This window comes from Mesocricetus auratus, unplaced genomic scaffold (assembly GCF_017639785.1).
Source record: "Mesocricetus auratus isolate SY011 unplaced genomic scaffold, BCM_Maur_2.0 Super-Scaffold_100676, whole genome shotgun sequence".
Lineage (NCBI taxonomy): Eukaryota > Metazoa > Chordata > Mammalia > Rodentia > Cricetidae > Mesocricetus > Mesocricetus auratus.
The window spans coordinates 27,276,611-27,301,321 of record NW_024429266.1 but is presented as its reverse complement, the minus strand read 5'-3'; the positions used below and the strand labels follow the sequence as shown (position 1 = coordinate 27,301,321).

Genomic DNA, 24,711 nt, shown 5'->3' with positions numbered 1-24,711 from the left:
GTCTACAGAGCAAGTTCCAGGGCAACCTCCAGAGCAATACAGAGAAACCCTGTCTTTAATGAGAAATGTACTTATTCTTCCCAGAAACTCCTGCTCTATGCAGCTGCTTTCGGTGTCTCTACCATGTGGTTTGCCCACTTTTTTTGAGTCCCAACTCAGAAAAAAACCTGCCTGTCTGTCTGTCCATCTGTCCGTGTGCAGGCCCACCCACCCACCCACCCACCCACCCACCCACCCACCCACCCATCCATCCATCCATCCATCCATCCATCCATCCATCTATCTATCTATCTATCTATCTATCTATCTATCTATCTATCCATCTCTTTCTTGTTTTGTTTTGAATATTGGCCAAAAGCTTAAGCAGGCTTTCTTTGGCACTCTGGGTGTTCTTGCTCTTTCTCTGACCCCACTTCGCCTCTGTCATGTAGCTGCTTGCTTGCCAAATTACAATGCAAAGGGCATGGCTTTCCCTCTTCTTCATACCCATCTCCCTCCCCTCATAGCTGTCAAGACCTACAGTTTGCCTACCCTGTTGTTTTCCCCCTACATTGTAAAGAAATTGTCTTCAATCTTCCTTTGAAGTCTATTTAAAATTGTTTTTATCAATGAGTTTAAAAACTCCAAAGAGAGAACTCTAAGTTCTCTACTTTCCACAGTTTTTTAAAAGAGAAATAATAGTTCATGTCCATTTAGTGGCATAGATGAGACAAACATGCCCTCCACCCCTTACTACCTGTGGCAAGTGAGAGAACTAGCCCTGCCCTCCATCAGTTATAGCACATAGAAAAGCAGGCCCTGTACCCTGCCTGGGTAGCACAAGAGATGACTCTGTTGTCAGGGTTGCAGGTGGGCCAGCCCTGAGGGTGTGAGAGCAGGAGAACTGACCTTACCACCCCCCACGCCTTATGTCCCCTACAGCAATCAGGAGAGGGGGCCCTGCACCTTGCTGGGTCAAAGCAGTATCTGGCCCTGGCAATATGAGTGAGGGCCGCCTGGATCTAATGGCTTCAGAACAGAAGAACTGGCCCACTCCTTCTTGTAGGCTGCATTGGATGAGCTAGCTGAGGCAGCGCTGGGGAGCTCATCAGGCAGTGACAATGAAGGAAAGCTAGGAGCTGACCAACCCATCCACCACCTTGAACCAGAACCAGGCTATGAGTTGGCCCACCCCAACATCCACTGAATCTATGAACATGGGAAGTGGATGAACCTACAGATCCAAAACAGCAGGATCTCCAGACACAGGACAACAACAGGGTATCCAAGAGGAACCCAGTGAAAGTCTGTTATTGATGATATAACAGAAACCAGAGGCCTGGATCCAGACCAATGACTCATGGCACTGAACACTTCCAAGTAAAGATGAACAGACTAAAAGGTAAACTGTGTGTCTCAGTGGGCCATGACAGGCGATCCTTCTTCTTCTTCTTCTTCTTCTTCTTCTTCTTCTTCTTCTTCTTCTTCTTCTTCTTCTTCTTCTTCTTCTTCTTCTTCTTCTTCTTCTTCTTCTTCTTCTTCTGTGTTTTTTCATTTAGATTAGAAACAATCTTATTTTACATATCAATCACAGTTCTGTCTCCCTCCTATCCTCCCATGCCTCCCAACAACTCCCTCTCCCCCCATCCCACTTCCTATCCACTCCCCAGTGAGAGTGAGGCCTTCCACAGGGAATCATCAAAGTCTGTCACATTGTCACATCACTCGGGGTGGGGTCTAGGTCCTCCCCCTTATATTTAGGCTAAAAAAGTATCTCTCCATGAAGGAATGGGCTCCCAAAGTCTGGTTCCACTGCAAGAGGCCTCATGGACTGCCCAGGCCTCCTAACTGTCACCCAAGTTCAGGAGGCCTGGTTTGGCCCTATGCTGGTTCCCCAGATATCTGGCTGGGGTCCATGAGCTCCCACTTGTTCAGGTCAGTTTTTTCTGTGGGTTTCTCCAGCATGGTCTTGACTCCTTTGCTCATCACTCCTCCATCTCTACAACTGGATTCCAGGAGTTCAGATCAGTGCTTAGCTATAGATCTCTGGTTCTGCTTCCATCAGCTACTGAATGAAGGCTCTAGGATGGCATTTAAGTTAGGCATCAATCCCATTATAGGGGAAGAGCATTTAAGGTAGGCCCTCCACTATTGCTTAGATTCTTAGTTGGGGTCATCCTTGTGGATTTCTGGACATTTCCCTAGTGCCTGATTTCTCTTTAAATCTATAATGGCTCCTTCTATTAAGGTATCTCTTTTTCTTGCTCTTCTCTATTCATCCCCCTACTCAATCTTCCTGATACATCATGGTCTCTTCTCCCCTCCTCTTCTCTCCTCCTCTTTCTTCTCTCTCCACCACCTCGTGCTTCCAATTTGCTTAGGAGCTCTTGTCACTTTCCCTTTCTCTGTGAGACTATGTATGTCTCTCTTAGGGTCTTCCTCATTTCTTAGCTTCTCTGGAGGTGTGGATTGTAGGCTGGTACTCCTTTGCTCTATGTCTAATATCCATGTATGAGTGAGTACATACCATGTTTCTCTTTTTGTGACTGGATTACATCATTCAGGATGGTTTCTTCTAGTTCCATCCATTTGCCTTGAATGGAGTATGACTCAGCAGAAAAAAACAATGAATTTGTTTTTTTGTGGGGAGGTTGCAAGGGCAACGGGTGGATTCAAGGGGACAGGGAGATAAGCAAGATTGGAATGTATGATGTGAAATCCACAAAGAATCAATAAAAGTTAAAAAAAATAGTTCGAATCATGTGACTTGTATTTTGATGTAAAGAACATTTATTGGCCTAAGCAAATCCCTGTGTTGTGATCAGGTTTAGGCAAAGCACAGTGCATTCTGTCTCTACTGCCTGCAATGAAATTTGTGATAATAACATCAAATAGTCTGGAGCACAATCACATTTTAGCAATGACCATGTACTTTCCACCTTAAGAGAATGGTCTGCTAATGTGATTGGCAGTTTAAATGCTAATAGCAATTCAGTTAGTTTTTCAAGATTGGTCTCTTGACTAAACCCTTTATCCAGTTCTCATTTTCTTCAAATAAATACAGATTCAATCAGAATTATTTGAGGAAGAGTAAAAAAGAAATTCAAACTTTCTTTTAAAGTTAAGAAAACTAAACTCCCTATGTTGGCACATAAGTTGTCTTCTGCTGAGTTTAGTATTCTGGCATTTACAGAAAAGCATTATGTACTATTTAGTATGAGAAGCGTATGTGTGTTTAAATCTGCAGTGTTCATGTTACCAATCTGTGGAGTTTAGTTATCATACATATTCATATTACTTGACAACTCACAAACACTGAAAGGAGATCTATTACGATACTTCTATGTATGTCTCCAGTTTCCTCAGAAGACTAAAAATAATGTTAACAAGAATAGAAGTTGCTTCATAGAACCTTCATAGTCAAACAAAACACAAGCACTGTCTATTCCAATCCATTTCGTTTACGGTTGAGGAACTCAGCACTTGTCCAGTGAGTCGCAATCAGTCAATGGCCGGGATGAGGCTAGAAAAGGAGATCTGTCTTCCCCCAATTCCCCTTACTATGGCTCCCTAGAAAAGAAGTGTTATTAAAGAGGAGAACTGAAAGTTAAATGAAGGTCAGTATACTTAGAATTCCTTGGCAGAGTTGATGCAATACTTAGGGCACATTACTAAAGAGCTCTCCAGTCATTTGTTGCACTTACATTATGAACACAATGTGCCGAAGTTCTCAGTTCCAAACATGTTCTAACTGGCAGTATCTTTCTCACTATGCACCACTTTCGTCACCTCCAGACTATCTAAACGATGAAATATAGAATTATGAGCCACATATTCGCTTGGTTAAAATTCTTGAGAGAATTTGCTTCGTCTACGCCTTCACTTAGCCCTGTCCACATACTCACCTTTCCTCTTCCACTGTCTCAGTCTTTTCACTTTCATTATGCAGCCTGCTTGTAGCTTCTGCTGTGCGTTTGAGCTTTGCTGTCTCTTGCACCTGAAGTATCTTCGTTACAAAATGGCCTCATTCCATTTTCCTGGCTCATTTTTCAGACTTCAGGTGACAGTTTCAGCTGGCTCTCATTAGTATTTCCAGTGCTCCCTAACTTCCTGAATTTTTTCTTTTGTCCTGACTAGGTATTTCTCTCTGCATAATTAATTACTGTTTTTTTAAAAAAGAGAATGACAAAACACTGTGTTATGTGTCTACTCTACCTAATTTACTGTGGGCTCTTTTGCAGGTTTAGTTTACAGCATACATAAGGTCTGACATAATGTAAGAGCTTGGTATGAACTCTGTGAATGTCATTGGGATGATTAAATGATGAATAATTAAATGAACTAATATATACAAAATGCATAGAACAGTAGTTGGCATACTGAACCTAGAGCATGCCAAGGAATAAATGAATAAACTTATATGTTCTTCTGACTCATGAACATTGTGCTCCAACAGGAGTCAAGACAATGAATGGATATTCACTGGAATTTGTGGGAGTACTGAGGAAAAGTCCAATTTGGTTAACTTTCTTGGAGAATTTTAAGTGGGGACATAACTTATATTTGTGCTGCAAAGAGTTCTAAAGTGAACTGTGTAAAAATCATACACTCTGTCCAGATAGTTTCATGGAATCTCTCTCAGTGCACAAAGAATGTGGTCAGCTGCTGTTGTTCCAAGAGAGGTATCTACCTCAATCTTAGGTATTCATCACGATTTTTAGTCTGACAGTTTTATGCCTAATGCATCCACTAGGGGGTCTAACTTTTAAATACAGTACTCTCACTGCAGTATTATAATCCTGGGGAAAACAGTTATATTTCCTTCTTGGCTTTAGTGAAAGTTGTTATGTTGTGTGTAACGGTTCATTATTAGCCAAGCTCTCATCATACTCTGCAGAGCAGGAATAAATTTAATTTCTTAAGAGTAGTACTTTTCTCCTGGCCTATGTCACTTTTCCACTCTTACTAGAAATGGGAGACTAGCATTGGCAATTCAAACATCTTAGCCATTTGTAGAATGGTTTATATAGGTTACCATCTGAAAGTAGCAGCTGGACCCAGTGCTCTCTAGTACTGATTTAATTTATTTTTATTATAGATCTGTTGCATTCTATAAATTTGGACTTTTTTTCCTTCCCCCCAGCTGCCATTCTAAGAGTTTCACAAATTCTGGGGTTCATATCACTCCCACTCAAAATACAGCATATTGTTGATAAACTTATTTTGCATAGTAAGCATTAGTCTATTTATGAACTATCAGTTCCCCTTTAGGATATGTTATTAATTTATATTGGAAGAACTAAATTTAATATTTTCATAGTCCTTTGCATTTGACAATATTTTCACAAACACTGTGGTGTCTTGTCTTTGCAATTTATTTGTAGGAAGTAATTTATCACATTCATTTTGCAGTTTCAGTGACTCCTCAAGGTCACACAGCAAGGAAATACCAGGGATAGAATGATAATCCTAGCTTGGGATATAATGCATATGCTTTTGATTACTAGAAATTAATATATGATAATCAGTTATAAAAGCATTCTAGGAGATAACTTTCTATGGGTATTTGTTTTCTTAGACTGATAGATTCTTAAAGAAGAGAATTAAAGGGTTAATTTGAGAGTAAGCTGTGCTCTGTGGGAAAGTGAATGTTTTCAAATGAACAGAACTCACTTATTTTCTTCCTGAAAGTTTTAAATATCATGATATTAATTAATGCATTGTCATCATGCTGGTTATTCTCTGTGTAAAATGAAAGTGTGTCTTGGCTTATTGCCACTTTCTCATTTATGCTTCTAACATAATAGAGAATGGAGCTACTGTCTAGAAAACATTTTCCATTCGCCTTCTACTTTTTATTTTCTTGTTTATTTTTAAAATAATCTTTATTAATAATTTATTAAGATATAAGTTTCTGGCACCATAGACAAAATTCCCAGCTCCTGGATATACTTAAATTCAAATATTTGCACACAGATTATATATAGTCACTTATTTTTTTGTGTGTGAATTATCTAAAATTTCTGGGTTCTCACATATTATTTGTAAGAATATCCATGTAGACTTAACTGAGTAATTTTTTTCTCAGTTTAGTGTTAAAATATTTTGACTCCACTAGTGGTAGAAAATAGTCTATTTAGAGGAATTCTGAACCAACTTGCAACAGAAAGGAAGTTCTCATGACACCTTGAAGTGGATGGTACAAAAGATAGTGTAACTGAAGGTCTAGAAAATATTTCTTTCTTTTAGTGTTTAGATTTGATCCCTGTGGACACATACATCATGATGTAAATACCATTATTTTTATCCTTCTTATTCTTCTGCCGTCTCTCTTACCCCAAGTCATTATTGGCAGTGTTTCCTATCTTACTTCTTTTAATTTCTGTGCTCTTCTCTGTGCCTTATGTACACTTCATCATGGAGAGTGTCTGTTAGTTCTTCCTGACAGTAGGCTTCCCTTCTACAGGTCATAACCAAATTTCCTTGAGCTAGTGATGTAGAGAAGAATGTAGGATTAAAGAGGAAGACATATGTCCTAAGTCATTGATGTGGCTAGCATGACTCTGAGTGCAAACCAAGAGAAAAGAAAGTCATAAGGACAGCTAAATATATACTGCTCATAAGTGAACCTTTTAAAAAAGATTTACTTTTTCAGTGTGTGTGTGTGTGTGTGTGTGTGTGTGTGTGTGTGTGTGTTTGTGCATGTGAGTGAATGAGTGCTTGTGTCCGCCAAAGCCAGAAGAGGGTATTGGATCTCCTGGAACTGGAGTTTCAGGCAGTTGTGAACCACTTATTGTGGGTTCTAGGAACCAAACTCAGGTCCTCCATAAGAGCAGAAAGTGCTATTAACCCTGGAGTTATTGCTTCAGCCTTATAAGTTTAGCCAAACTTTTCAATAAATATTGGGGAAAATGAAATTTTACATGAAAAGATAACGTATTATAAATAAATATAATTTATCATGAAATGTAACATTGGCTTAACATTTAAGTATAATCAACTGATATGATTTGCCATGCAGGAAAAAATGGAGAAAGACTTAATGTTTTTTCTTTGTTAAAACTTAGCACTATAGTAACAGGAAGTTCTGGTAAAAGACATCTACAAAAATTCTACATTGGGTATAATAGCACTGAAAAACATTAGGGAAAGTAATGAGGAAGTGATGCTGTATCTGGATTGTTTACTCTCCATTGTACTGGAAGTCCCAACCGATGCCATAAGGAAAATAGGAAAGAAACAAAAAACAAACAAAAAACAATCAAGCAGGCATTCAGGTTTCAGGAAGAAGTAGATACTTACTCTTTGCTGATCTTGTGATAGTCTATGTAGAAGTCCAACAGAATCATAGCACTAGATCTAATAACTGAACGAACATAACATGTTCACAGGATATAAAAGAGATATATAAAAATCAATTGTAGCGGGGCGGTGGTGACGCACGCCTTTAATCCCAGCACTCGGGAGGCAGAGGCAGGCGGATCTCTGTGAGTTCGAGGCCGGGCTGGATCAACAGCCTCCAAAACAATACAGAGAAACCCTGTCTCGTAAAACCAAAATAAATAAATAAATACATAAAATAAAAATCAATTGTATTTATACATACTAACGACAAGCAATTGCACATCATAAAACTGACATTTACAGTAGCAGTAAAATATATAATTCTGAGTAATAAAGAATACAAACTGGGCTCAATTCTTGCTCAATACTGGAAACTATGTAAGCATTCCTAACAGAACTTAAATGACACCTAGTAAGATGTAGTACTTTGATGGATTGAGAGATTGCCATGGCTTGGGAATTAACATCCCCTGAAAAGGTTTCTTATGGCTTGGTTGTCAGCTTTTGGGTTTCTGGGTTGTGACTATATTGTGAGAGCTCTAACTTCAACAAATGGATTAATTGGTTCATAATTTGATGACATTATTGGAAGGTGATAGAATGTAGGGCATGGGGAAATATGTCACCAGGCGCATGTCTTTGATGGGCATGTCTTGATCCTTCCCCTTTCTCTCAACCTCTCTGCTATCTGTCCACCACAAGGTGAACAGCCCTGCTTTGTCATGAGTTCACTGCCTTATTCTGCCTCACTCTTGCATGGGACCAGTGAGACACGTGGTGATGGATTGAGGCCTCTGAAACTAATCCAGAAGAAACCCTTCTTCCTTTAAACTGTTTGGTACAGGTGTTTTTATCATCATGATGGAAAATGACTAACTAAGAGGACGGATATGAAGATGCCAGCTTCCCCACAAATGTGTGAGAACAACTCAACAAAAACATGGTGACAGTGTCACAGACAAGAAGTGATGAAGCTGGACCTCCCTGATGCAGTTGGTAATTACAGGCACTCAGGACAAAGCTGAGCAGTTTCTTTCAAAACTAAACCCACACTTACACCTCAGAAAAGACACCCCTTCTCATTAATTCCAGAGAAAGTAGAACTTATGTGTTGATAAATATCTATATTCATGAGTGTTGGCAGTTTTATATGTAATAACTCCAAGGTGGGAGCAACCAAAATACTCTTTAGTGGTGAACATATGAATGAATGTGGTATATTCAAAGCATAAAAGGCTGCTCAGCAATGAAATTAATACACACATATATATATAAGTATAATCATTCCAAGTTAATTCTTGCTGTTGTGCACTCTATGGGTTTGGATAAATATATATTGACAGTTTCTCCATCATAATATTGTTCACTGCCTACAAATCTTCTATGTTCCATCTATGCCATATTTTCCCCTGAGATCCTAGCAACCATTGGACTTTCTACTGTCTATATATGTACATCTTTTCCCAGAATGTCATTATAGTTAGAAATATGTAGCTATAACATATTCTGCCATTTAGAAACATGCTTATGAAGTTCTTCTTTCTTTTCATGGCATGAAGGTTCTTTTTGTTTGGGGCTGAATTATACTCTGCTGTCTGGATATATTGGATCTAATGTCCCTCCACCTACATGGCATCAAGTCTTTTCTTGGTTTTGTCTTTTGTGAACTATGCTAATCTACCTGCATTCAGGTTTTATATGGACACACATATTGAACTCACTTGGGTGAAGCCTAAGGATTGTGATTGTTGTTATATAGGATTCCAAAGTGACTGCACCACTTTCCACTTTCACCAGCAATGAATAAGAATTCCTGCTGTTTTTCCTTCTTGTCATCATTTGGTGCTGTCGGTTTTTTAAAAACTAATATTAAGTAGCACCTCATTGTTGTTTTAGATTGTGCTTCCATGGCTGGCAACACATAGAGATGAGAAATCAATGAATGGTTTTCAGAGGACAGGGATGACTGAGATGGTGGACAGAATGTGTATAAAGCAGTATCATGAGAGGCATTGTTGGCATGGTTTACAGTTTGTATTATGCTTGTGGTGGCTGGTAGACAAGTTTACTTGCGTTTCAGAAATACAGAAACACACACACACAATGCATGACAAATTATTGGTTCTAATGTTAACTGCATTATGCATATATTAGAGCAAACAAGTTGTAGGGTACATGAAATGTCTCTGCACCACTTTTGCAACTTCCTGTAAATCTATAGCTATTTTGAAAGAAGAGATTTTGAATGTCAATTCTTCCCCACATCGTGAATAGATTCCAGAATGTATTATTCAAGGTCCAGAAGGTATTTTTACAGAAATTGCCATGCTGATTTGAAACTTTATGTTCAAGTTCAAAAAAACTAAAATCATCAATACAACCATGAAAAAGATGGAAGAATTAAGCCATCTCATTTACTGTAAATCTGCAGTAATATCAAAATGTAGACTATTGATAAAAAGACAAGTAGATCAATAAAACAGTGTTCAGGAGGAGCCCCACAAGCTCCTTCACAATCCATGATGAATGACTGACCAGGTCAATCTTGTGCAGGTCTTGTGGAGGCAAACACATCTGCAGTGAGTTCATGAATGCAAAGGCCATGTCAAGTCCAGAAGACATCTATTGTGGCCCATCCTCTCCATCCTCTGGGTCTTAATGTTCTTTCCATTCTCTGAGTCCTTGGTGGGGAGATAATTGATGCCCCATTTAGCATGCCACTGTCATTTTCGTAGTATTTTGGCCAGTTATGAGTCTCTGTATTAAAATGTTTACTCCTTTAATACAAAGTTGCCATAGATTTAGAGATCAGATGGGCCTCATTTGCAATGCCGGGTCTGCCACAGGCTAACAATGTGACTTGGAGCAGGCTCTTCAGCTCCTTGAAGGGCTCTGACTACCTGTAAATGCATTTGTGATTCGTTTGCTCTGCTCAAAGCCCAGTGTCAGGATTGAGTGACATGTTTTTCTGTGTGCCAGCCTCTTGCCAGGCACATTAGATTCAATCAACATCCAATTGTCGCACTTCTGCCTGCCTTGGCTCTAACGGCAGCATCCGCCTCCACAGTCTGTCTTCATGGGGGTTGGTTGGTTACAGAATGGGATGAGTCAGCATAGCTCAGCACCTCACACGGAGAACTCTTTGATTTCCCTTAAACCCCTCAATCCTTTCCAAGCCTCATAAGCACTGTTTGGCAGCTCCACACACCACACACCCACCTGAGAACACTCACCCAGTTAAAGCAAGGCGTTCCTGCTCACTCTGAACTTTTCAACACACTTTCAGGGACTCACTCCATGTTCAATACCTCTGAAAACATCGATTCTTTTAGAGCAATTTGATTTCCCACAACCCAGAGCTGGCATCTCTGAAGCCAATCGATATATCAATGAAAATATAAATGAACCAAAATAAAACCTGACTTCTCTGGCACTTAGGTGTACCTCCGAGTAGCCCTTTTAAGTAAATCCTTTTTAGTCTCTCTCACTTTGTGTATAGGTTTTCTCCAAGACCAGTAGCCTGTGAGAACAAGAATACTTTTGAATCATATAAATTACTCAGTATTGTGCACAGTTTTTATTTGTTGCATCAGTTGTGATGATGTAAATTTAATGACCACATATAGCCTTGCTACTTTGCATTCCCTCGCCGCCTCAGTTATCTTTACACATGCTCTCTCTCTCTCTCTCTCTCTCTCTCTCTCTCTCTCTCTCTCTCTCTCTCTCTCTCTCTCTCTCTCTGAGATTCATTTAATTTTCACCTCTACTTATCTGGAAGCTGGAGCCACAATTGAAGCCACATATCCTCCACGGAACTTGGTGGTATCTACTTAAGTTATTCTCAACCTCCCATGACCTTCAGCTGTGGGGTTGGATTTTAGAACTTGGCACTAGTCGCTAGCTGTGGGAAACAGAGCAAGGTAAACAGACAAAGGTATTAAATGCTGGATTATCTGTAACTTTAAAATGAAGATAATAGTGTCTGTCTGTCAGGCCTATTGTGAGGACCAAATGAGGCGATGCATACGGAAGCTCATTGTAAATTAAGCCAGCATAAACCAACGAATGGGATAAGTATGCCTAGGATAGCCCTCATTGCAGCTTGCCTTGAATTGTACTTTCTTGTGAGTGGCTATGTCTCCTGAATCCTTTTGAGAAACACTATGAGAGTCTAACTGTTTTATCCATCTTTATAACTCCTACCATGGTTTATACACAGGCGCGCTCAGTGTGTGGTGGGGCCAATCTCCTCTGCCTCCGCAAAACAATTGTCTATCGCAGCATTGCTCTTTCTCTATATAGCCAGTGATCAATACAAACATTTAACCTTACAAAGTTTCACTGGAAGACTGTTTTCACAGGGGAAAGGGTGAGTTATCTCCCTCCCACACCCCCAATAAGTACCACATGTTCAAAGCCTGCAGAGCTAGTCACCAGCACAATTCATCAAATGATTATAGGAATTCAGGAAACAGCAAGTCCTCATTAGACCAAAATAACAATCTACAGCAGATGCACACTCTATTTTCAAGCTATGCTCTTGTATTTTATTATTCCAGAGTTGTGGAGTCAAAGCTTGCAACAGAGGAGCTAAGCTGGAAGCCGAAATAGGACGACAGTGCAGCTCTTGTGGAGAAGCCTAAATTGGAATGGCAGATGTTTATAGTCAGAGTCAAAACCCTCTTCCAACCAAGGAGGGAACACAGCTCTCAACCGACTGCTGACTTCCTAGATATAAGGAGAAGAATATTGTTGGGATTTCTACTGTAAAGCCTTTTATGTAGCTACCTTAAGAGTTTTTAATCTTGTCTTCCTGGTAGAGCTGGGTCTTTCTCTTTGTATTCCCAAAATTCTATGCTCACATCTGGTTAGCATATAGCACACTAATTGGGAACAAGAGCTGGTTCCATGCCAATTCAGTCTGTCTTTTTTTTGTATGTATGTACATGTGTGTACATATGTGTGTACACACATGTGTATGTGCATGTGTAAGCCATAGATAGATATTTAGTATCTTCCTTTATTACTTTACCTTTTTTTTTAAACACAGGGTCTTATTATGCACTATGGTTGTCCTGGAACTCTATATATAGACCATGCTGGCCTTGAATTTACAGAGATCTGCCTGCCTCTGCCTTGAGAATTCTGGGATTAAAGATGTATTACACCCCAGCTAGTAACATGTTTTTAAGAGGCTTGGAGCACAGACAGTTTGAGCATAGTCCTAGGAAGAAATGTTAATGTACCAGTAGATGTGATTTCTGAAGAGAGCTGTGGACTGAAAGTACATATTTGTGAGCCTTCACTATGGAGAAGAAAAGAGCCAGGACTACAGGAGAGAATGGAGAGGTACAAAGGGAGAGCTAACAGCTCAGATTCACCATTTATTTACTTGGAAAAAGACTTTAGGCAAGACCTTTGGTCATTCTGGGTGCCAAGTTTAAAAAAAGCATTCAAGCATTTATCTGACAAATGATTTCAAGAATGCATGTTATAAGCCAGCTGTGCAAGATGTTGGGGCAACAGTGATAAATGTGATGTATGCTTTCTTTGAAAATAAGTATTACAGTGAGGCAGAGATAAATGAATGCTACTTAGGGTGGGGCCAGGATGGATTTGGTTCCATTTTGAAAAGTAGTCACTCTAGTCCTGGAAGATCAGGACAGATTTCTGACAGAATGGCATCTAAGAGGAACACGTGGCCATTATTCACTTGAAGAAAGCGAGCCAGACAGAGAGGCAAGAACCACAAACTCCCAGACAGCAAGAGGCATGAATAAATGTGAGGACCTGTAAGTATTTTAGTAGGAGCTGAGAGTGTGCAGTGAGGAGAGATGCGTCTAAATTATGAAGCATCTTGGTAGTTGATCATAGGAAGCTGGCTTCCATCAAAAAGGGGGTGAAAAGCCGTGGAGATGTTAGCTGGGGAAATCAATCTAAAATGATATTTTAGAGATGTAATTTTTCTTTGGGTGTTTTCAAGACAGAAGGTTTCTCTGGGTAGCTTTTGGAACCTGTCCTGGAATTCACTCTGTAGACAGGCTGGCCTCAAACTCAGAGAACTGCCTGCCTCTGTCTTGAGTGCTGGGATTAAAGGCATGTGCCACCACCACCCGGCCTTAAAGATGTCATTCTTATGGCTGAGTGGAAACTGCATTGGAAATAGGAAGACAAGCTAGGAAGCCATCAAGAGTCTAGATGCAAAACAGAGATACTATGAGTCAAGACAATGGTTTCAAAAATGAAAGCAAAGTAAAACCTTGGTCTCTAGAAGCAATGAGAATGTCGAACATAGAAGCAACCTGAGTTGTTAGAAAAAGCAGATCAGGATTTTTTTTTTCCACATGGACAGGAGGAAGGCAAATGTGGAAATATGTAAATTAATCAGTTTTGAGGCTCCACCTCTAGTCATATACTCACATTTCAGGAAAGTACTCTTCACACCTGCCGGTTGCTATGGAAACACTCACTGAATATATGTGACCCCATAAGGAAGACACCTCATAGCACAAGTAACATAGAGACTTAATAAGGGGCAGCAAAGCAGGGTGGCCCTATATGATTTCATTTCAAGTTAGTATTACATGCTCAAGGAGTTCTGGTAGTCATAGGAATAGGTCTGTCACCATGTGGTAAGTTAAAGTCCACAGAAATACCAGTTCAGGAAGTCCATTACTATATATACAACAGGGTGGGGGGCTTGAAGAAAGGACTAGGAAATCTGCACTGTTCCATTGTGAGCAAGTCAGTTTCCTGTCCTGTGCCTTATTTTTTCCTTATCAAATGGGGAGGCCAGGACAGCATCAGTCAGAAGCTTGCAATGACGAAAGGCTGTGAATGATGAACAGGTTACAATTTCCAGCCATCTTAAAAATAAAGAAATCTACTGGACCATGAAATGGAAACTTACAGACAGACTTTGAAGGCACAACCAAGAGAACCACTGTGAGCTGGAGGTCAGCTTTGAACATACTATGAGTTCCAGGCAATCTTAGACTGCAGAGTGAGACCTTGTCCCAAAAAATCAAAAGCTGTATATATGCTTGTGTGTATATGTGCATGTATGCATAAGTGTATGCATGCGCTTGTATGAATGTGTGCATATGTATGTGGGTGCATGTGTTTATGCCAGTATGTGGGTGCATATGTGCATATGCTTGTGTGAGTTGTGCACATGTATGTATGTATGTATGTTTGTGTATGCTTGCCTGTGTGTATGTGAGTATATATGCAAGTGTAGGGGCACATAAATGTGTTAAAGTGTCAGTGAATCTGCAATTGATACAGAGAAGGCTGAAGGAAGAATTAACTTCTGATTCAAATTATGAAGGATGACCAAAAATGTGTTAGTAGCATAGAGATGGAGGACAGGCTGAGAAAAATAGATGCATATATGAGACTTTGGGTGATAAAAAAGACATTGAAAGTTATCAAGACATCTATATGCCAAGACAAAGATACTGTGAAGTGCTCAGCCCTAAATAGGGCATTTCTTGAAGAATGATCATAGTTCCATATTGTCATTACTCCTATGTTCCGCCAAACTCCTTGGATGAATTCCATCTAGATTTAATTTACATTTTGTTTGAAATTCTGATCCTAAAAATTCCATTTCCCAATTCTTTTCCATTAATAAACAAAAGATACATAGAACGTATTTCCTTCCAACCTGGAATTCGCATTGTTTTCTGGATGGAATGTGACAGCTGGGATTCTAGTTTGCCTCCTGAAACACAGGAAAATAAAGATAGGATTGGAATCTTGATCCCAATGCATAAATTTCTGGATTAACTGCTGGCTAAGCCATTGAAATAGAATCATTAAATAGCCGTCACAGGAGGCAACTGAAACAATCAGACTGGAAATGAGTATGCTACCTAACTTTAGGTGTCTGGATAACTGAATTGAATCTAATGCCATGTGGTTACTTCTCATTTAAAAGCTTAAATGATGTCTGAAAACTACTTATTTAAAGGGTTTTTATTTATCATACTTGGTGCATAACTAAGTTACTATTAACATTTAGATTACATTTATAAAGACACATGGGAGGTCATATCTGAATACAAACTCCATCTGCTCATCATTCATTTTATTAATTTAAACATACATTTCAATCTATTTTTGTGCCATCTACTGATTCCATGTTACTTACAGAGACAATTATCATAAAACATAGCTCTCACCTCAGAGAAAATAAGATAGGACTTATTCTTGAACCAAATATGAGTCACCATGGCCTGGCAACAGGAATTCAGGTTACCTCCTGCTCAACTGGGAGAACAATTTTATGAAGGTTTTATAGTTACAGAACAAAAGAAAGTCAGGAATCAAGGTTTCTTTCTGTTTGGTTTGCTTGATTTTCAAATCCATTGGTGAAAGCATCAGGTGGGTGGGTTTAGCACAGTTGGGAAATCTCTGCTGTAGGTCTCAGATGCCATGTGGGGTTGCTGGAAGCTAGTGTGCTTTTAAGTTAGTACCCCAAAGGTTCCAGGTGATGATTAGAAAGATATTAGGTCCGACACAAAGGTGGGAAATAAATGGCTATTAAGGAGCTAGTGATAGCTATGTGTAATTTGATTACACAGGCATGCAAACTCCCAACTCCCTGAAGTCAAAAAATTCCAATCAGTCAACTAGACCAGCACAGTCTGATGTAAGCATGACTCCACTCCCCCTTGGGGGGAGGTATTTAGCTCACAGCACTATACAGTCAAACAAACATGGGACCTCACTCAAGAAACTTTAAATGACTAAAAAGGCATGGTATGTAGCATGGCGTGTTATGTTAAAATCACTAAAGATGTGAATACTGCTGAGGAACAGAGAAACAACAGCAGGGTCACACCAAAGGGGCTGTGGAATCTCAGTGACTGAGCTCTTGTCTAGCCCTTGTGGGGTCTTGAGCTACAACCTCAGCACTGAAAAAAAGAAATCATATTGGGGAATTAGGAAGCGTTCCCTGGAGAAAGGAATGGCTATAGCTAGTAGCTGGCACAAGCATGCACGTGTGTGTGTGTGTGTGTGTGTGTGTGTGTGTGTGAGAGAGAGAGAGAGAGAGAGAGAGAGAGAGAGAGAGAGAGAGAGAGAGAGAGAGAGAAGAAGTTTGTGTGGCAGAATGAGAGGAAAATGGAGTACAGGGAACATTTTCAGCACAGACATGTGGAAAGCACAAACGCTCCGTGTAAACTTGAGTGAAGGATGCAGGGATGCTGTTGACAGGACAGGATGAGTCTATGGAAGAGAAAGCTATGGAAGGAAAGCAGGGAAGGAGGCAAACAAATTTGCTCCTAACTAAAGCTTTAACTTGTATCCTGAAAATAACTTCTTTTGGAAGTCTCCAGTGCCTTCTTCAATTCTTTTTTTTTTTTTTGGAAACATGGAACTGTAGAGTCTTTTATTGAAGCTAATAGCTTCCTAGACTTTTGGCCCCAAATGGGGAAAAAAAGCAAATTAAAAACATTGGCAGGAAGATGTGACAACTGTCCCCTGGGGACTGAAGCTGAGTGGAACATGGCAGCCGATGAGGGGTCCAAGTTGTGGAGGGCAGGAACCTCATAAGATATGACCAAAATGGCAGACTGTCCAAGCTTCTTGAGCAGGCAAAGCCTCAGGTAAACTAATGCTAACACATAAGGATTGTGGGAGTTGAGGAATCCCAGGCATTGGTCCCAGCAAATCTCCTTCATGCTCAGTGTGATTCCACTTTGCAGAAACTGGGCTCACCTGACCTGAGAGGAGGAAAGGAAGAGAGGCCACATCCCTTGGTGTGCTCCACTCCCATTGGGTAGGCTGGGTTATAGCATCTGAGATGCTGTCATGGTGACGAAGTCCTCAAAGCTGAGCCGAATGTTGCCCTGTACAGCAGGGTCCTTCTCCAGGAAGGCCTCAGTCAACACCTGCAGCTGGGTACACACCTTGATGAAGCAATCGAGCTGCATGGCAGGAGTGGCAGAGCGTGGGCAGTAGCGAGAAACCAGGAGCTGGTGAACTGTGGGCTCAGGTTGTAGCCCATTTGGGACAGAGCTTGCTGCAGCTCTGCGGAGCTAATGGATCCAGAGCGGTCCCGGTCATACTGCTGGAAGAGGCTCTTCCACTGCTGGAGGAACTTCCAAAGGGCTGAGAAGCCGACGACATCAATGCGGCCGGTTTTGGTCTTGTCAAACATGTTTATCATCATGAGGCACGTGTCATCATTGAATGAGGACCAGTTGGAGTTGACTAGGGCCTGCCTCACCTCCTTGAGGGAGATATAGCCACTGTGATCGGCATCCACTGACTGGAACCAGGAGTAGGCCTCAGGGTCCACATTGTGGGGAACACCACCCTGTCCATAAGGTCCAGGCTGGTGGGCACCATAGGAACTTGGAGGTGGCTGACCGTAGGGGCCCCCCTGGAGGTACACCACCATATGGTCCACTTGAAGTTCCAGAAGGGAGTCCCCCAGCACTGGGGTATCCATAGGGCCCTCCGGGGGCAGGACCTCCGTAACCACCGCCAGGGGGAAGTCCACTGCCATACTGGCCCCCACCATGGGGCGGTCCAGGGTAGTAGCCACCTGGGGGTGCTCCAGGTGCCTGTCCTGCAGCTTCCGGGAAAGGCTGCCCATACGGATAGTTGGCCATGGTGACTATGACGTCATACCTCCTTCTTCAATTCTTGTAAGTGCCTATAGAACAATTTAAGAACTCAATCTTAAATGCCCACAGGGCTCTCGTGGTCCTCAACATCCCTTCTGAAGTTGCCTGTATCCCTGCATGGAGATATAAGGATGTAGAAGACATGTTAGTACAAAGTATGGCTCATGGCAATATATTTCGGTAAACATTTTAAAAATACATGAATGAATGATCAGGTTACAATCCACCACATCTTCTGGGAGCCATAGGTCAGATTCACTTCTCCCCTCCCATCTCCACCTTGTTAGGCTGAAATCTGTTTGTAGAACATATCACAGACTGCTGGAGCTTACATAAGCGAATGATCATTTGATTCAAGCACTTTCCCTTCCCCAGCCTGTAAACCCTCTGCTGATCCATCCCACAAACCTCTATTATATTCTATTATAAGCTTTGTAAGGACAGGGCCTCTGTCTGTTCAGTTCACAGTAGTATTCCCAGATGGTGCTACAGTGCCTGGATCATGGTGAATATCCGATTAAGTTCTGCCTTTCTGCCTGGATGAGAGAACCGTACCGAGTGAATGGCTTGCTAGATTACACTTATTTCAAGGCCAGATCCCAGAAAAGCAACACTGAATGGTGAATTGAAAGAGGAGAATTTTGGAAGCAAAGCAATCAGTTGAGAGTCTACAGGAGTATAAGACAGAGAAACGATAAGAGAAGGCAATCAGTTGTATCAAAGGGAGTAACCTAAGAACACACACACACACTGAGACAAGAAACAGATGGACAGATTTATAGACGCCACAAAGTTTAGTTTAGAGCAAGGTATATTATTGGATGAGAGGGACAAAACTGACACATCTAGGATGAATCTTGTAAATTGGATTTTTTTTCAAGGAGAAAAAGACCCTGAGACAGAAATTAACATGGTGAAGGCTCATGAGGAATGTTCCTGGCGTTAATACATGTGGGCTTCACTTCTGGTCATGAGTAATAACACAATGTGACATGTGAATAGGACAAAATTAACCAAAAGAGATATATAAATGAGAGAAATGGTTAAATTAGTGAATTGGACACTGAAAGACTTCTTCATAAATGTGTTCCACATACTCAACAATCGTAGTAAGAGGCAAGCTTAGTGCTGAGATAAACAGAAAACATTTTAATAAAAATCAAGCCAAGATTCTAAAGAGGGAAGACAGTATCCCAAATAGGGATTTAACTGATAGAATTATCAGTGGATTACACACCAGGGATGGTATGACCCAATGGTTGTGAAGGCAGAACAATTCTCCCGTAGGGAGGGAAGCCATGGGCATACATGGGGAGGGAGAAGGATTCCACAGGCACCAGCACAGCACTTGTTGAGAAGCCTTTGAGAACGTGAACTTGGAACAGATTCCAGTTTAACAAAGTAGAGACAGCAGGGGAGAAGTGAGTCTGACCTATGGTCCCCGGAGGATATGGTAGATTGTGACCTGATCATTCACTCATGTATTTTAAAAATGTTTTACCAAAACATTGCTATGAGCCATACTTTGTACTAGCCCTGGGAGATATAAGGATGTAGAAGGCATTGCTTGTTTTCCATGCAGGGTTGCAGGCAACTTCAGAAAGATGCTGAGGACCACGAGGGCTTCAAGGGTGTATAAGGATATCTCACTTTCAAGGTCTGAAGGCTTCCTATTGAAGCCTCTCCAATACCAACCATCCTTAACCAACATCATCATTGGTGGAAACACAGACTGTTTAGCTTAGTTTATGTGAATGGGGTACATCTCAGGGTTAGCATGTTTGCTTGTATGTTCAAATCCCATGTTAGATCCCCAGAACCCCACAGACAGGCTTAGTTCACAGCTTCCATCCTTACATACCGCTGTCCTGTCACTAACAACACTTCTGCATGTATCTGTCCTTTCAATTTGACATTGGACATCATGAAGATAAGAATGTTTTCTATAAACATTTATAATGGATGCAAAGTATATGTAAAATGAACACTTTCATTTTAAAATGTGCAATCAAGGGCATTAACTACATTCACGAAGATGTGTCACTGTGTTCATTGTTTTTTTTTTGTTCCTATATCTCAAAGAATCTTATACAAGTTTTGTATCTTTTCAAAGTGCATGACCTATCTAAACTTAACATTTATTTACTGAATCGTTTAGCTGATGAATGAATTGATACAACTCTGTAGAGATTGGTTATATATATATATCAATTCAGATATTTTTATGCAAAAAAATGAAGAACAGAGGATAAAAAATTGAAACGAGTTGTCACCACTAAGTGAAAACACATCAGAGGGAGCACTTTAAGAGAGAGGATCTGTGCTAATGAGGAACCAAAAGTGAAGCTTTTGATGAAAAAGCATGTGGCAGAATTCAGTGCTGTCTATATGTGGAAGACAGCTTTCCTTTCCAATAGAACATTTCCAACATAGGCAGCCCTGACTTCTGGAAGGGTTTAGGAAGTACTCAAAAGTGATTTTGATGTCTAATAAGCTATTTCCTCTACCCTTCCTTTAGAAGGGGTGTGATGACGCTAGCATGGTCTTTGAGGTTAAAAAAAGAAACCAACAGTGACAATTTTCCTGTTCTTCATTAATGTACAAACTTTGGGAACCTAAGGATAGGATGTAGGTAATTATTGATTAGGCTTTACAGTGATGATAGAGGTTTCTTGGGGGGGGGTGAAACAGAGAAGAGCAAAAAGACAATCAGAAATGATAGGTCATGTAGAAAACTGGACAAAGGTTTACTTTATGCTAGTGTCTTCTTTCCATTTGTTGCACACACTGACTAACTTGCTACACCTGCTTGCCCCACTCTGACCTGTAAAGAACTAGGTATCTCATTGCTGTTCACCAAGAGGGCTGGTTGTAGCCCAGCTCAGAGTCCTAGGAATAAGACATGGAATTGTCTTCACAATGAATATACTGGGACTATACAGTAGGTATTGCCTGGATCTCTGATCACAATTCTTTTAAACAAACAAGTTACTTTAAAGGAAGGTGAGGAAATTTCACCTATACAAAGGGGAAGTACCAGTGGATGGCTGAGATTTGCTGACAGGAATACCTATTGTTATGTGACCTTTTGTGGTAGTGTGTTTGCATTGGTATTAATTTTCTTATTTCTTACTGCAGCTATTATAGAACAAGTTTAATAAATTATTGTGTACTTTACCTCCTTATAATAACTGTTGGTCCACTCTTAACCTCAGCTGGCAAATATGAAAAGAATGCCTACCCTCTCCTTCCTAGAGCAGGAAAGTGCCAACTTTGTATAAGAACAAGATTCGCGATTAACTTCAAGTCTTATACAAACCCTTCTCATTGTTATGAGAGAAAAACATGTCCACTTATTGTGTTCTTGATTGCTAGGCTCTTGTCTTACTGACAAAGAACTCTGAAATTAATGGAAGTTGGCATCAAGTGGATATGTGTAACTAGGAGGGCAGAAACTCCCTTTAAAGAGGTTTCTTCCTAATTCATCTGAACTAAAGAGACAATGAATTGCATTAATGATTCCATCAAGAGATGCTTAGCAAACCTCAGCCATCCATTGGTACTTTCCATTTGTATAGGGGAAATGTCCTCACCTTCCTTTAAAGTAACTTGTTTGTTTAAAAGAATTGTGATCAGAGATCCAGGCAAAGATTCATGTATAAAAATATCACTTCAAGGATACTGCAGTGATGCTTAATCTGAATTTTACTTATAATGTTAAATTTCATCTGTTACTGAATATTTGTCTACACTGTGTGAAGATGTGTCATTGTGGTTGGTTTAATAAAGAGATGAATGACCAATATGGGGAAAAATAGACAGGATTTCCAGGGAGAGAGAGGATTCTGTGAAGAAGAGAGGTGGGATACTCAAAGTGGTTTTGATAATAAACTGGACAGAGCAAGTCCAACAGAGGAGAGGTAACCAAGTCATGTGGCAGAACATAGACTAATAGAAGCAGGCTAATTTGAGTTATAAGAGCTGGTTGGGAAAAGGCCTATGCTAAGGCCAAGCTTTCATAATTAATACTAAGCTCCATGTCATTATTTGTGGGCTGGTGGTTCCAATGAGAAAGTACTACTATATTTATCTTTACTGAATATTTGCAAAGAAGCTTTATCATTTTTCATCACTAAATTATTTTAATCCCCACAATGATCTTCAAGAAGACACAGGGACACTCATAAGAAAAATTTGCTGAGACCGAGGAATTACACTAGGTCACATTAGGGGTAGGAGACTCATTTGAAATTCTAACTTCATCCTTTTAAAAAACTGTAGATTGACAAATAGATAGACAGAGTGACAGAGATTTGAGTGGGACAAGACATCACTATGCTGCCCAAGCTACTCCTCCTGCCTCACCCTCCCAGGTACATATTACACAAATTATTTTTAACTGAAAACACATTTATACATCCATAGAGTACAATGTAAGCTGAAGTATGCATTGAATATGTAATGTTCAAATTAAGATATTAGCATTTCTGTGTTCCCAAACACTATTTCTTTGTTTTGAGAATCATTGGTTCCCTCTTTCTTAGTTATTTGGAAATACACACAAAGCTGCTGTGGACAGTAGTTATACTACTGCACTGTACAACATTAAAACCATCTTCTGCTAAGTAACTGCGTTGTGGAACCTGTTATCTCAGTCCCTGCGCACTGCTCATCTTTGCAGCATTGAGCCATCATCATTGTCTTTGCTTCTTGAGATTGACTTTTTGGTTCGTTTTTGTTTCTACAAGTGAGGATCTGCAATATTTATTTTCTATGCCCATTTTATTTCATTTATTCCACTATCCTGCGTTTCCATCTATTTTCCACAAATGACAGGACTTCATTTGGCTTTTGATTGAATAGTATTGAAGTGTGTTACTGTCCACATTTTTTTAATCCATTCATCTGTTCCAGCACATTGCCTTCGAGTCCTTACCTTGACTGCTGTGCAATAAGCATAGCATGTTCATGCCTCTGGTACACTGATTCCATTTTATTTAGTTCAATTCCTGGTAATAAAACAGCTATGTTATATGGTGGTTCTACTTTTAGTTATTGGCGGAACTGCCACATGATTTTCCATGTTGGCCATGATATATCACTAAGAGTGGGAGAGAATTTCTTTTTTTCTTGCAACCTTGATAGCATTCATTACCTTTTTTTAAATATCTACCACTCAAAAAGGAATGAGACAATATTTTATTGTGGTTTTGCTTTTTATCTTTCTGATAATTAGTTTTGGTGAGCATTTTTTGGGGGAGTGGAATGTCTACTAAGATCAATTTCCTATTAAGTAGATCATTTGACTTGTCATTTCCTTATACATCTAGATATTAACATATCTAATATGAATAATTAATCAATATTTTCTTCAGTTCTTAAGGTTCTCTTGGTTCCAATCATTCCATTTTAGATGCAAAAATTTTATTTGGGAGGAGGCTGGGAGTCCAGGGAAGCAGCTGTTCCTCGGGCAGCATCAGGTAAACAGGCCGGCTTCCCGGCCTGTGCTCCAGTGCCTGCAGATCGCCTGGGAACTGCACAGAGCTCCCAATCCCGGCGGGAGCCAAGCACCCAGACCCCAAGTCTTCTCTCCCACCAACGAGACCAGGAAACCAGAGGACCCAGGGAGACCAGGACCAGCATTCGGACAAGGAATAGAAGAACCACCAGATTATTGGACTTGCTAGCACCCACCAAAAGGGAACTCTGGTCCCCAGACCAGTAAGGGGCTCTTTCTGCACCCACTAGAAGAAGAGATGGGAAAGAGACAATACAAAAACACAGTCAGCAACCAAAAAACAAATATGACACCGCCAGATTCTAGAGACTCCACACCAGCAAGACCCTAACATTCCAATGCGGACGAAACAGAAGAGAACGACCTTAAAAGCACTTTCATGAAAATGATAGAGGCCCTAAAAGAGGATATTGGAAAATCCCTCAAAGAAATGGAAGAAAAAACAAACCAAAAAATGCAAGAAATGGAAGAAAAAACAAACCAAAAAATGCAAGAATTGGAAGAAAAAACAAACCAAAAAAGGCAGGAAATGGAAGAAGAAATGAAGCAAAAAATGCAAGAAATGGTAGAAAAAACAAAGCAAAAAATGAAAAAAATGGAAGAAGAAACAAACCAAAAAAGGCAGGAAATGGAAGAAGAAACAAAGCACAAAATGCAAGAAATGGAACAAAAAGCAAACCAAAAAATGCAAGAAATGGAAGAAAGAACAAACCAAAAAATTCATGAAAGGCAACAAACGGATGAACAGATAAACAGAAAATTGCAAGAAGCAATGCAAACACTGCAAGGGTTGAAAACTGAAATAGAGTCATTAAAAAAAAACACAATCTGAAGAAAGGCAGAAAATAGAAAAGCTGGACAAACAGTCAGGCACTACCAATACAAGCATTACCAACAAAGAGATGGAAGAGAGAATCTCAAGTGTTGAAGATACGCTAGGAGAAATGGATTTATCAACCAAAGAAAACCTTAAATCCAACAAATCCTTAACACAAAACATCCAGGAAATATGGGACACCATGAAAAGACCAAACCTAAGAATAATAGGTATAGAAGAAGGAGAAGAAATCCACCTCAAAGGGGCAGAAGGCATATTCAACAAAATCATAGAAGAAAACTTCCCCAACCTTAAGAAAGACATGCCAATGAAGGTACAAGAAGCCTACAGAACACCAAATAGAGTGGACCACAAAAAAAATCCCTCGCCACATAATAATCAAGACCCCAAAC

General features: G+C 40.2%; 1 protein-coding gene across 1 annotated transcript in view; it reads right to left on the bottom strand.

The window, feature by feature from the left end:
• Positions 1-15,311: 15,311 nt before the first annotated feature.
• LOC110339217 (peflin-like) overlaps positions 15,312-24,711 on the bottom strand; it is a 147,789-nt gene continuing 138,389 nt past the window's right edge. Inside the window, 3 exon segments of the mRNA XM_040737723.1 lie at positions 15,312-17,311; positions 17,314-17,716; positions 17,718-18,076. Of these exon segments, the coding sequence (XP_040593657.1) occupies positions 17,121-17,311; positions 17,314-17,716; positions 17,718-17,948 (825 nt within the window). The 5' untranslated portion in view covers positions 17,949-18,076 and the 3' untranslated portion in view covers positions 15,312-17,120.